Source organism: Lissotriton vulgaris, chromosome 12 (assembly GCF_964263255.1).
Source record: "Lissotriton vulgaris chromosome 12, aLisVul1.2, whole genome shotgun sequence".
NCBI classification, from domain to species: Eukaryota; Metazoa; Chordata; class Amphibia; order Caudata; family Salamandridae; genus Lissotriton; species Lissotriton vulgaris.
In genome coordinates this window covers 789,002,657-789,015,950 of record NC_141700.1, presented here as the reverse complement: position 1 = coordinate 789,015,950, position 13,294 = coordinate 789,002,657, and the positions used below count along the sequence as shown (strand labels likewise).

Below are 13,294 nucleotides of genomic sequence, written 5' to 3'. Positions count from 1 at the left end.
AGAACATGTTCTAGTTCATACAGACATATATGCAAATGTATTTCTTGTGTGTGCTATTCATTGAATAATGAACCAAATGTGCTTTTCAACTGCTGTTTAATCTGATGCGAATCTATGAAAGTTGCAATACCGGAGTAAGAAATGTGTTACCTGTAACTGTAGTTCTCCAGTATTTGATTCTTTCATGGATTCACATGAGACCCACCCTTCACCCCTGGGAAGCTCACCTTTCTCTCTTTTTCTCTCAGTGTATATGTCTATTGTACACTCCTGCTCTCAAATCTGAGGGACTGGAGCGTCTCAACAGAGTCCTCTAGAGGGTGATACAACCTGATTGGTTAAAAACTAAGTTTGGTCTCTGTTGCAAAAAAAATAAGACTGATAGGTTACTAAACAAATGGGCCTAGTCCGTTTCTAGTCTATACCTCTGATTACATTGCTTTCTAAAGGTACCAGGAGACTCCCATCTCGGCAACAGGAGATAATTCAAGCATGTGAATCTATGAAAGATTCCAATACTGGAGAACTACAGTTACAGGTAAGTCACTAAATTCCTACTGCCCACTCTGTTCACTACTGTCCAATTCTTGTTTATAAAGAACTTTCTGCATGCCCCATTACAACCCACCACATGCACTGCCCATCAGTTCTTGTTTGCAAAGGATTTACAGCACACCCCTGTTCCATGTGTGCCCGCTCTGTTAATGACACTCTCCAACAGCCAATTCCCTCAATCCAGTCTCTCTCCTTCCAGGATGCTTCCCTACGGCTGCCTGTCCATCGGTGACTGCGTTGGGCTCATCGAGGTGGTGAAAAACTCTCACACCATCATGCAGATCCAGTGCAAAGGAGGCTTGAAGGGAGCCCTCCAGTTCAACAGTAACACCCTGCACCACTGGCTGAAAGACAAGAACCGAGGCGAGGGGTAAGGAATGCAAAGGTTTGCCACAGACACGAGTTAGCTGATGAGACGCCCACTAAAAACTGCAGGTGTAAATCTGTGGCACACAAGAGGGTAAACGTCTTTCTGCATCGTAGGATGTTCAGTGCTAGTCATAAACGCTGCAATAATTCTGTGCTGGCTGCGTGGACCCTGGAGCCCTTCTTATATATTAACATCTTATTTATTAATGTCCATCTGTCATATGATGAGTCACACTGCGACAGCGTCACTGAGGCTCAATTTCTTTTCCTAGGAGAGTATGATGAATCTGAATATCATTTAAAAAAAAATATATTTTTATTGCTGTGAAAATCAGGGCAAAATTACATTCAACAAAAATTTATCATTAGCTGTAATCACATCAAGATAAGAAGGCAAGTTACTAAGGCAACACTGCTCATTGCCACCCCCACCTAACACAAAAACATCATTAAGAGCCCCCGTCCCCGCTCATCGACAACAGTAACATCGTACTATGGGGAAACATTGTCTGTTGTAATTTCTGGCGGGTCACATATGTATCCTCTAAATTTATTCCATGCTCCCCAGACCCTCTCCCATTTACGAGGACACCCACGGTGGATGAAAGTCGCTTTCTCGGCCACCATTGCCTCATCCATATCTCTGCACCATTTTTGAAGCGTAGGCAGCACCTCCGACCCCCATAACATAGCAATGTTGCGTTTCGCCATCAACATAGCCAACATAGCCCAGTCTTGCTCCTGATGATTAAGATCATTCGATTCCCACACATTCAACAGGCAGTGCCTTTGGTTCGGGAGGATTGAAATTTCTATCGTCTGGGAGATGGTGCGCATTACCTTGGCCCAATGCGCCGCTATGTGTGGACAGACCCAGATAGTGTGATAAAATGTACCCTCCCCCCACACTTGCGTAGGCAATATCTATGTTGGGCTGCCCCGATTACGTAGAGTGTTGTTCTAGTGTGGTACGTGCAATGTAATACTTTAAGTTGGACTAACCGGAGTCTTGAGGGGATGGCCGTTTCACGTGGTGAGGACAGGGCTTCCTGCCATCCTGAGTCATCAAAGTCGCCAGCATCCCGGGACCAAGTCTGTCGCAATTTGAACGTCGGGTCTGGTAAGTTGTTGATTAATTTACGGTACGTAAAGGACGTTCCCCTGCTCGTCATGTGTTCCGTCAGGAGTCTATCCTCCAATGGGGTTGCCTCTGATAGGGAAGTGCCCAGCGGTATGGCTGCTTTAATTGCATGTCGGATCTGGAGATATCTAAACTGTTCTATCTGCGGCATGCCGTATTGAGTTTGTAGGTGCACAAATTCGACCACTGTCCCCTTTTTCCAAAGGTCACCCACTACTGAGATACCAATATTGTCCCACTGCGGAAACTCTTTGCTTTTACGAAGGTTGCCCAGATTTTGTGTGTCCCACAATGGTGTCATTAATGTGATGGTTCCCAAGCACTTTGATCGGCTCATCGAGTGGTACCATATTTGAACTGTGTGTGCTGTAGGACCAATCAATCCTGAGGGCATACGCTTTCTATAAAGGAGTGCCATCAGCCCTGCCCCTTCTTGGTTCTGCCGATATGCTTGGAACGCCGGTTTATCCTGCGGTGTATGAAACCAATAGTTGATTATTTTAAGATGCGCCGCCCAGTAATACAGCTGTACATTTGGAAGCGCTATCCCCCATCGTACCAGCTGCGCACCAATTTATCCTGAGCAATCCGTGCCGGTTTTTTCCCCCATAATAATCCGGAAACCTCGGCTGCTATGGACTTGAAGTAGGCCTGCGGGACTGGAAACGGCATATTTTCGAGTGCATATAGAAAACACGGGAGCGTCATCATTTTGTAAAGTGCCGCCTTAACCAGCAGGGTGACAGGAAGATTGCGCCATATCACAACATCACACCGAAAGCGGTCCAACTGCTGCTGGAGATTTTTCACATAAGTCATTGGGGTCAGGCGTTACATAAACGCCCAAATATTTCAAGGCTTCGTCTGTAATTCGCAGCGGACAACCCGCAGGCAACAGTGGCGGCGGGCCGGTCAGCACATAAAGGATGGACTTGGACCAATTAATAGTGTACGCTGACAGCCTACCAAATTTCTCACACACGACCAGGAGCTCCATGATAGATTTTCTTTGGGAAGCTAAGTACAGTAAAATATCATCTGCATACAATGATATGCGATCTTCCCACGTGGGAGTCCACCGAAGCCCACGAATGGAGGGTTCCCAACGAATCCACGCCGCCAGCGGCTCCAGAACCAGCGCAAACAGCAGTGGGGACAGTGGGCACCCCTGTCTTGTTCCTCGGGAGAGCGGGTAGTCCCTCGAGATGTGCTCATTAGCCGCCACATGCGCCAGCGGGTTTTTATACAGCAGACTAATCCAGGCACAGAACTTTGGTCCGAAGCCCAGGTGACGTAATGCCCGGAATAAATATGGCCACTCTACCGTATCAAATGCCATACTGGCGTCCAGCGAGAGAATGACCGCAGGCTCCTGAATGTATGACCTCCGGGCCAGCACCGGATGTAACCGCCGCAGGTGGAGTGCTGTGCTTCGTTGGGGAATGAACCCAGACTGGTCAGGCTGTATTAAAGACGATAGATGGGGGGTCAACCGGTTCGCCAGCAGCTTAGCCAGTATTTTAGGTTCGGCGGTGATCAGAGAAATTGGGATGTAGGAGCTACATTCCTCCGGGGGTTTACCTGGTTTATGGATCGCTATAATTGTGGCAAGCCGCTGATCACGTGGCAGCTCCCCAACCTGAAGACTGTCTTGAACATGTTCAAGAGGAAGGGGGCCGTCAGGTGGGCATGTTGCTTATAAAGTTTGATGGAACCCATTTGGTCCCACCGCTTTACCGGATGCTAACGATCTGAGAGCCGTCTGCACTTCCTCGATTGAGAGGTCGGCTTCTAAGAGTAGCGCCGCCTCCGGCGCGAGCCGCGGCATGTCAATATCTTTGATGTATCCGTGCGCTTCCTCAATTGTGAATGAGGAACGTGAGGCATATACCCTCTCAAAATGGTCAGCCAATGTGGCCACTATTTCATTAGGAGTTGTTACCGGAGAGCCTGTAGACGTGCGGCGCTGTGCAATTATCCTATCTGCTTTCTGCTTTTTATCAAGCCAGGCTAACATTTTGCCCGCCTTAACCCCAGCTCATACACTTTATGGCGCGTAGCCTGAAGTCTGGTGGCAACCATTTCTTTTTGGTACGCCACAAATTCAGTCTGTTTAATGCACACCTTCTGCGCAGAATGAGGCGTTGGGTGCTCTGCATGCTGAGCTGTTGCCTTATCTAAGTCCGATTCTATCTCGTCCAGTTCAGCCAGCTTTCCTCTTTTGTAGCCAGTGATAGATGCGATAGCTTGCCCACGCATGACCGTCTTGTAAGCCTCCCACAAAATGCTGGGCGACTCCACCGTGTTTGTGTTCTCATGAAAAAAATTATTTGTGCTGTTGGTAAGTCCCTTCGATACCTCAGGTATGAGCAAATAGCTAGGGTGAATGGGGAAAATACGGCTCCTAAGCGTTTGATGGTGTACATATGACAGCATTCTTGGTGAGTGATCTGATATACCTCTAGAGCGAATGTCTACCTCTCCCACCCCCGCCAAGCCATCCGCGGATACCAAAAAGTAGTCAATGCGTATAAGGCAGTCGTGAACCCCTGAGTGGAAGGTGTACTGTTTGGCAGTTGGGTGTCTGTATCGCCATGCATCTGTAAGTCCAAGGGCCTCTAACAGCCCACGCATATGGCGACCACCCGGTGCGGTTGGCCTAGCTGGGTGCCTATCTAGCGTGCCGTCTACTATATCATTAAAGTTGCTTCCTATCACCATCGCCGCTTCTGGTAGTGCAAGCAAGAATGCAGTAAACGCAGGATGTGCCACGGCATGCAGTGCTGGTGGTATGTAGACTGAGACTAGATTGAACTGTGTCCCTTCCCATTGGCAGGTAACAGCCGCAAAACGGCCCTGGTCATCTATTCTGGTCTGCTGTATAACGAGTGGGAAGTGTTTCTTTATGAGTATGCCCACTCCTCTACACCGGAGGAAAACTCAGAGTGCGCCACCATTTTATAACCCCATCTATCCATGGCTTTACATGTTGAGCCCACTAAGTGCGTCTCCTGTAAGAGAGCCACCGCGGGCGCGCACCATTTCACATATTGCAATACTAGACCTCGTTTCACCTTGTGCCCTAACCCCCGCACATTCCAAGTCATCACAGTCAATGGGGATCCCAGGGCTAGCTGAGTCGGTCACTTATTAGTGTCGTGTTGGCTTTGTGTAGACATGAGTATAACGAAAATGTTGCAGCGGTGTAGAGTGCAGCCCAGCCATACAGCTTTAGTGCGTTAACAGTCATGTGTTTCATCATACATGCCCATATGAACTGCATAACATTTTTTTACAAATCCTTAATAACATTACCCACTTCCCCACCCCCCTCCCTGCCTCCCTGCCTCCTTGCCTGACTGATTTAAAACTACCCGCCACCCCAACCAAGCAGAGGGCTTAACCCTTTTCCGAATTCCCAGCGGACGGGGGTGAACTATCGCAACCTGTGCCCCCCAACCCCACATAACTCAATAGCATCACGTACCCCCCCAGTTCCCTCCCCCGATTCAGTCACAGAACACCTTATGGGAGAGACTTGTCAAATAGAGCATGCAGCAACAACAACTGTTCATGAAACCTTAGTGCCACAGGACCATTTTGAACATACAATAATCACAAAACCTGACAAGGAGACCGTCACGTTTCGTGCCCAGTAAGGATAGTCTTGGGAAACATCTTGCAGCTTAGCAAAGTCTATACATTGGAACGCCCGCTGCCAGGGCAGTAGCACAGTACACAGAATACAAAGGAACTGTCTATACATTAAGTCACTCCTGTTCCACATCCAGTGCTTGGTCTCTGCGGCAGTTGGCACCGCCTCCGTTTCTGCCAGGGTGCCCAGCCTTCCTCCAACCCTCCAGCCAGTCCTGCGCCTCGTCCGGAGAGGCGAAAAACCGCGTCTTACCTTCGGCCTCAACTCGTAGTTTGGCTGGAAAAAGCATGGAGTACTTAAGGCCAAGGTCGCGAAGCGTCTTTTTTTATCTCCAAGAAACTCCTTCGTAGCTTTGTCACCGCTGCAGTGTAGTCCAGGAAAATTGTCACGGTCGCATTCTCAATCTTCAATTGGGGGCTGCCCGCGTGGCCTGCAGTATCGCGTGATCATCCTTCCTGGTCCTCCAGTCTGGTGTAAGTGTTTTATTTTCTGCTAGGAGGTGATTCACCTGTTTTTTAAGCGTGGAGGTATCTGTTGTTAATTTGTCTGTGGTAGATTCAACTGCAGACATTATCGCCAACATCTTGCTGAAATCCGCACGGATTAAGGACAGATCCATTTCAAGAGGTTCAATGCGGGAGTCCACTTGGTTTACCGTCGCCATAATGTCATGCAATGTCATCTCGTGGTCCACGCCTGCAGTCTCGCCCTGTGACGGTGCTAATGCCGCCTCCGGAGGAACCGTCTGCATCTTGGAGTAGGCAAACTTGTCTAGTTTCACCAGGTTGGTGGTCCTGAAATTCCTGCCACTCATCTTGGTGGTCAACTTGTGTCCGCGCCAGGCCCCGCCGTATAGCGACTAACTGCGCCTCCGTTACAAAGTCCTGTAAAATCCTTCACCTGGGCTCCAAGCGGCAGGATCAGAAGCAGTACAGACATTTCACAGCGTCTTTCAGACAAAGGATATAGAGTTGTCCCAGGCACTAGTTAGGTGCTGCCTGCCAGTGTTCTCCTCTGCAGGAATGAGCTCTCCACCATCCCGGAGCCAGCATGAGCATACAGGGCTCCGCCGCCAGGGAATAAATGTGCCACTGGGTCTCTCTGTCCAGCGCCTCCTCGGTCCAAACAACGTTTCCAGCTGGTTGGCGCTGGGCCTCTGCACCTCCGTTGCTGTACCCTCAACCCATTGGCCGAGCGCGAGACTCGAGGTCCCGGCTTGCCACGTGTTTCCCAGGCCCCACCATGCTCACCGCTGCAGGCAGGTCTCAGCTCTTCCCCGGGTCAGGCCAGTTAAATTTTACTGCCAATGCAGAGCCGCCACCATTCTAAGTGCTCCCGGGTAGCAAGACAATCGGTTGTGTGGCACCGATCCCCTTACCTTCGCGAGTCAGCAGTCTCCCGCTGTCCCTCGCACACCACAACCGCAGGACACGGCGGCCGCCACACCACGCCCGGGGGGGGGGGTATCAGCCGGGCATCGCGGCACTCCGGACAGGGCAGCTCGGTCCGCACTGCAGCCGGTGTCGATCTCCAACTGCCCCCGCTGCTAGCCGGCGCTCAGCCGTCCGCTGGTATGGGAGCCCCGGGCGAGGTACATAATTGAGGCGCCGGCTTCTCCAGCCGCACCAGGCCCCAAAGTCCGGAACGCTGCAGCCGGGCTAGGAAGCTCTAGAGACGCTCTGGGGTCAGTTTGTTTCGACCTCCGGAGCTTCCCCCACCGCAGATCTTGGTCGGGGATGAGCAGGGCCGCCGGATCTGTGTACGGATCAGTAGGATTTACACAGGGAGCACGGAGCCTCCCTAGGCAGCGGCCACGCCCCCTGAATATCATTTTAAATCCTGCAATGAAGCATTTCATATGCAGAAAGGTGAAAAATGTTTGAAGAGAGAAACAAAATGCAGAATGATGAACTTTCTTTGTAAAATTAGAATAATGAACCTGTCCCTTTGAGTGAGGTTTCTCCAGCCACAGTGTACCCTACTGGCAGTTTACTTCAGAGAGCAAGTTCTTTTTTATATGAAAAGATAGGTGATGAAGTTTTGAAGCATTTATTCACTTTTCACTTCCCAACCTCACCAAGTCGTGGGGATGGGTGGGTGGTTTATGACTTCAAAATGAAGATTCCTATGATGCAGAGCCAGGACTACAAGTAACCAATCTTTTCTTCTGCATCATAGGATCTTCATTGATCGCCTTAAACACTCTGTAGAATAGCAGGATTAAAACTTTGTTTCGAGTGAAACTTTTGGGCAGCAGGAAGAGAAATACTTGACAAAAATAATATAAGGGGTTTAATAGATAATATAGAGTGAAAAATACTCTATTTGAATACTGCCCTGTTGCAATAGGGGAAACAGGAACTGCTGAAAAAGTAAGTAGGGTTGCCTCAGGAACTTTCACTCTTATTGGTTGATTATGGCATGCCCAGAAGTCACCCCAAGCGGTTGGTGCCAAGAATAAATATGACAACCAAGGTACCATCCTCAAAACTCTTTCTGGACCTGTGGAAGATCAGAAGAGTACCAGTTTTTCTGTCTGTAACCAGAGAGGCGCCCTGAAGGACTGAACCTGCTCTGTCTTAGACTCAGAACAAAGAAGTGGACTCCAAGGGCAAGTTGGCTGACTTCCTGTGTGGCTACAGGGACACCAGCTGCAAGAGACCAGTTCCCAGCTGACCAGTGGCAAGTGGACCTGGAGTGTTTTCGGTTGGCCTCTGCCATACACTTAGAAATACTGGAGGTCTTAGAGCACTCTAGTGGTTATTGTGGGTACTAGAAAAAAGTTTGGAAACTTCTGTAAACCTTTCCTTATGAGCTTCAGGGAGGATTTGTGGCAAAATATATCCAACTGGCAGCTCCACAGTGTTGGACTGAATTTCACCTTTGTCCCACTCAAGGCACCCATCACCGCCGAAAAAACGGCTAAGTCCCATTCTGTGTTTGGGCCTTAAAACTGTTTAATGGAGATATCTCCAAAGCTCCAGAGAGACCAACCTGTGTCAGGATTCCACTGCAGCAGCTGCAATTTCCATGGCAGCCGCTCCTTGAGCATTTTGATATCCAAAAGTGACAAAGCCCCTTTCTTTATTGGGATGTAAAAGAAATTTCAAAATGTTTCTTCCAAAAAGTGGCCAAGTCCTTTTCTGAACTTTCAAACATTTATTGAAACTTTTGACTTCCCGACTATCACCCGGTTCTCTTGACTTCCTTTGTCCTACCAGGACTCATTCATGGTCTGCCATAAATTGCACCTAGGTCCATGCTTGACACTTCCATGTACTATCATTGGGGCTTTGCCCTTTTGGTGCTATTTTACTTAAATATGTAAAGTTTCATATCTCAGTTTCCGCTTATTGGATTTTTAAAATGTTAGTCTTCTTTTTCTCATAAAAGTGGTCTCTTTATTTTTATTTTACAATTGGCAATAGAGTTGTATTGTGTTTTGTGGGATTGCGTTTGCTCTTCTTTGTATGCACTGCTTAACTACTTTACACATTGTCCTTGATTTGAACATGACTGGTTTGTCGTGTTACCAGGGATTGAGCACAGGTTTATTTAATTTAATCTGGGTGATATTGAGCAGATGGCGGCCCTATCCTTTGAGGTGGACACTTGTTCACCCCAAATAATAATTCACTTTTCCTACAGGTATTTGCAAAATCTATTATATTTTTTCTTTTAAAAAAAAACTAAAACTGTTTTAGGGAGTCACAAACTAAACTAAATAACAAGATAAATCTCTTTGGCCTCTGCCTTAAAATCTGAGTCAGAACAGTAGTGTTTTCTGAACATGTGAAAAACATCCAGATACCTGCGGTACACATTTCCACATAAGGGCTGTCCATTCGAGTGGTAGTTGCAACTTTCCCTCTAGTAGAAGTGTTTTTGGTTTACCAGGCATAGGTTTATTTATTAGCCTTCTGATAATGTAACAAAAGGCAAAAGGATATGCATCTAGATGTCGACTGCTTAGTAGGCCTGGGTGGTAAATTCCGTTCCGCTCGCGGAATTTGGGTAATTGCGCGTTCCACGGAGAACACGGAATTGCCAAAAATTCTGCAATCCGTAGCTTTGCAGAATTTTTTGCTTGTTCGCGCTTTCAAAATGCGTGTTCGCAAGATATTTCTCCCCGAGCACGCAAACAGCATTCGCGAACAGGAAAAAAGCATCTCGTACGGGCAGAACAAGCAATTCCGAGTGTTCGCTGAACTTTTGCGTGCTCGTGGAGATTTCTTACCGTTTCGCAGAGCTTTGCGTATCGCGACTACACAAATTTTACCCACTCCTACTTCTGAGTGCTTAGACATAGCCAAGCCCTTAGTTGACGAATAAATTCTTGGTCTCCTAGCATCTTTGGCATTGATATCTAGCACCTCCAGGGAACTCTCGGCCACAAAAGCTTGATTCTGAAAGAAAGTTGCTAATGAAATGGACTGGTTAACAAGGAATTCAGAGATTGCCTTTCACTGGAATCCTATAAGCATTTGCATTATCACATTGTTCTTATTGAAAACCTTTTATGGTTCCTGGGGACACATTAATAAAACATCTGTCGGCATTCACAGTTTGCAACCCATCTTGTAGCAGGGAAGAAGTCTTTGGCAGCTGCTCTCAACGAAGACTGCCGGAGAAAGAGTCCTGATGTCTTTCTCCTGATTCCAATAATTAATTGGATTCTCTTGGAATTTAAGAGATCCTTCATTTCTGGAAGATTCAGTGTTGCTTCACAAGTTTGCTTCTTGTAAGTCCTGCTGAAGAATTTCTAGATATGTTGGTTGATTTTGGAACTTTTGGTTTAAGAAGGTGTTGGAAGCTGGCTCTGTACATACTATACCACAGAGTCCAGTGGATCCCCTTAGGCTCAAGTACATAATAATAACGCTTTCCTTTGTGGTAGTGTGGGCGATCAGTTATGCTTATGCAAGTGCTGTGTTAGCATTTGTTGTACACACTCAGGCAAGAAATGATTACACAGACTCATGACTAAATCCGAGACCAATTATTTGTAAAAATATTACTTATTGTATGTTTATTATTTGGACCTAAAGATACTTTGTTGCAGAAAAATACATGTTGTACAATCAGTTTTTAAGTATAAAAAGTGGACACTGTTCATTTCTCAAACAGTTCAATGTTAACCTAACAAGGAAAAACAATCTTGTAATTTTATAGGTAGGTACCCGACTTACAACTCCAGTCTTCGGGTTTTAGGACCAACACTGGGCAAGGGTCGAGTGCAGAGGTCGATTCGGTCACTAGGGCGGGCAGGTGCAGAGGTCAAATTCGGTCACTGGGGCGGGCAGGTGCAGAGGTCAAATTCGGTCACTGGGGCCGAATGAAAGTCAACGAAGACTGGCGACACGAAAGAGGTGCCGGCTGTAGGTGAGGAAAATCAAAGTTGGGGGTCAATCTTCAGGGGTTAGGACCAGCACGGGGGGTCCATGAGGCAGCTCCAAACACTGTTTGATGGGGCTAGACTATTTCAAGAGTTTCAATCATTACAGAGCTATGGCTCACTCCTCAGGATTGGTCTCCTGGGCTCCTCAGTGGCACAGGAAGGGCTGAGGTCACTCTAGGGGCCGCTCCTTTTGCCAGCTACAGCCATTGCACCCATTGAATAACCTACAAACTCTTTTGGGGGACAAAGGTGGTTTCAAAGGCTGAGGTCAGCAGCAGCATCAATCCTCTTCCACTCAGGGTAGATCCAAGCGCTGACGGGCAACATCACACCCTGTGCTACTGCAACAAGCAGGGTGGCGTGGAGTCACGGGTCCTCTTCTGGAGGTGTTCAAGTTGTAGTGCTGGCTGCCCTTTCACATGATCTTCACAATCAGCCATCTTACAGGATCTCTCAACATCAGGGCAGGCAGAATCCGTGGGCATCATCTTACTGACCGTGAGCGACATCTGCTCCCAGATGTGACCCACAGCCTCTTCGCACAGAGGAGAATGCCTGTGGTAGAGCATATTACTAACCCTGGAACACTGCCCATCATTTTGCACTCTGGGCTCTTGAAGGTCTCTAGGAGTTGTTTCTCTTTTGGCGTCCTGTATTCCTTTCCGCCCCTTCCACTAATATAGCATGAGCTGATTGACCCAAAGTAGACTTGGACGGTCTGGCACTCCGAATATCTGAGTCTGTTTGTATGTTTCCACTTTTGTTACCTCTTCTGTTCCAAGATCAGGGCAGAGTTTTACACCTCACCCTCCACAATCTATACCTTCATGCAAGGAGTTTGAGCAGAAGCAAAAAAGAGGTTTCAATCTTCATTTGGAAGTGGTGGATGTCATTCTGGCCGCTCGCTGCCCTTCCACCAAGTCTGACCCACATGGAGGCCATTGGGGTCTCTGGCCCGTCTTTGTTTGCCTCATCGGTCCTCCTTATTCAAATCACTGAGTGTGATTTGTGTTTTTTTAAAGGCTTTACATAGGGTCCGCATGCTCCCTTCATTATGGTGCAGTGGGATCATAATTTGGTTCTCACCTCTCTGATACATGCTCGCTTTCATCCTCTCCCCAGCTGTACTCTCTGGCTCTCGCCCCCGAAAAGGTATTTCTTATTGCTGCGGGGCTAGGCGGTTCGGCCTCCCTAAACTCCCTTTTTTCTTGACAAGCTTGCGCTCCGTCCCGGTGCATCCTTGCTTCTGAAAGTGGTGCCAACCGATACCATCCCTGGTATTCTTGACTCTACCTCTTCCATCTAAAGCAGAGGAAAGGGTAGACCAGTTGCATCTGTGGCGTGCCCGTAGATTCTACGTTGATAGGACAAGGTGTACCGCGTTGATGATCAACTCATTGTTGGGTTCGCTGGTGAAAAGATGGGGAAGGTGGCCCAGAAGGAACCATGTGAAGATGGATTGTTCTCACCAAACTGTGTTAGGCCTTTGTCCAAAAAAGGCGCTTCTGATGGCCCCATGGCTTATTCTTTTAGGGCAAAGCCTACCAACAGGGCTCTGCTCCGAGAGTTCTAACCTGGACATTTGCCAGACAGCCTTGTTGGCATCTGTCCATACTTTCACCAGACTCTACTACATTTATTTTTCTGCTCTCAGTCCTGTAGGACTTCCTTGTGATAGGCCGGTCCTCAGACCTCTATACTTTGAAATGTCTGGATGGTGTAATTTCATAAACTGTCAGATTTGGTTTCTTCATTTCGTCCTGCAGGTTCTCAGTCTCTTTGGCAGATATCCAAATGGCTTCTCGCTTGAGTAGGGGCAGCTTTTGAAAACCAAATCTGTATAGTGCTCTCACGTTGAAGACTGAACCCAATGTCTCATATCTTCCAAATTTTAGGTGAATCAGTGTAAAGTTTACAGACTTTTAATTGTATTCGATTGATTATTCTAATAATTTGTTTTCTTCTTAATTTACATTTAAAAATAGAATCATTTTTAGGAAAGTAATTCCTGAACTCGTTGCTGTGCTATGTAAGGACTAGGATTGCTGTTCTGTAGAGTGCTGGGGACTGACTGTCTTCCGGCACTGAATGTCCTTGAGGCCTGTCTCAGTAGGACTTTCAAGTTTTGCTCATGTTTAATGGCTTCTTGCATGAACCTTCCTTTCATTTCACATGG

General features: G+C 47.5%; 1 protein-coding gene across 1 annotated transcript in view; it reads left to right on the top strand.

Moving 5' to 3' along the window:
- The window catches only part of LOC147678731 (phosphatidylinositol 4,5-bisphosphate 3-kinase catalytic subunit alpha isoform-like), a 188,514-nt gene that overhangs the window by 152,944 nt on the left and 22,276 nt on the right, over window positions 1-13,294 (top strand). The window contains exon 20 of the mRNA XM_086946190.1: window positions 755-925. Coding sequence (XP_086802316.1) covers window positions 755-925 — 171 coding nt within the window. The remainder of the gene's footprint in view (window positions 1-754; window positions 926-13,294) is intronic.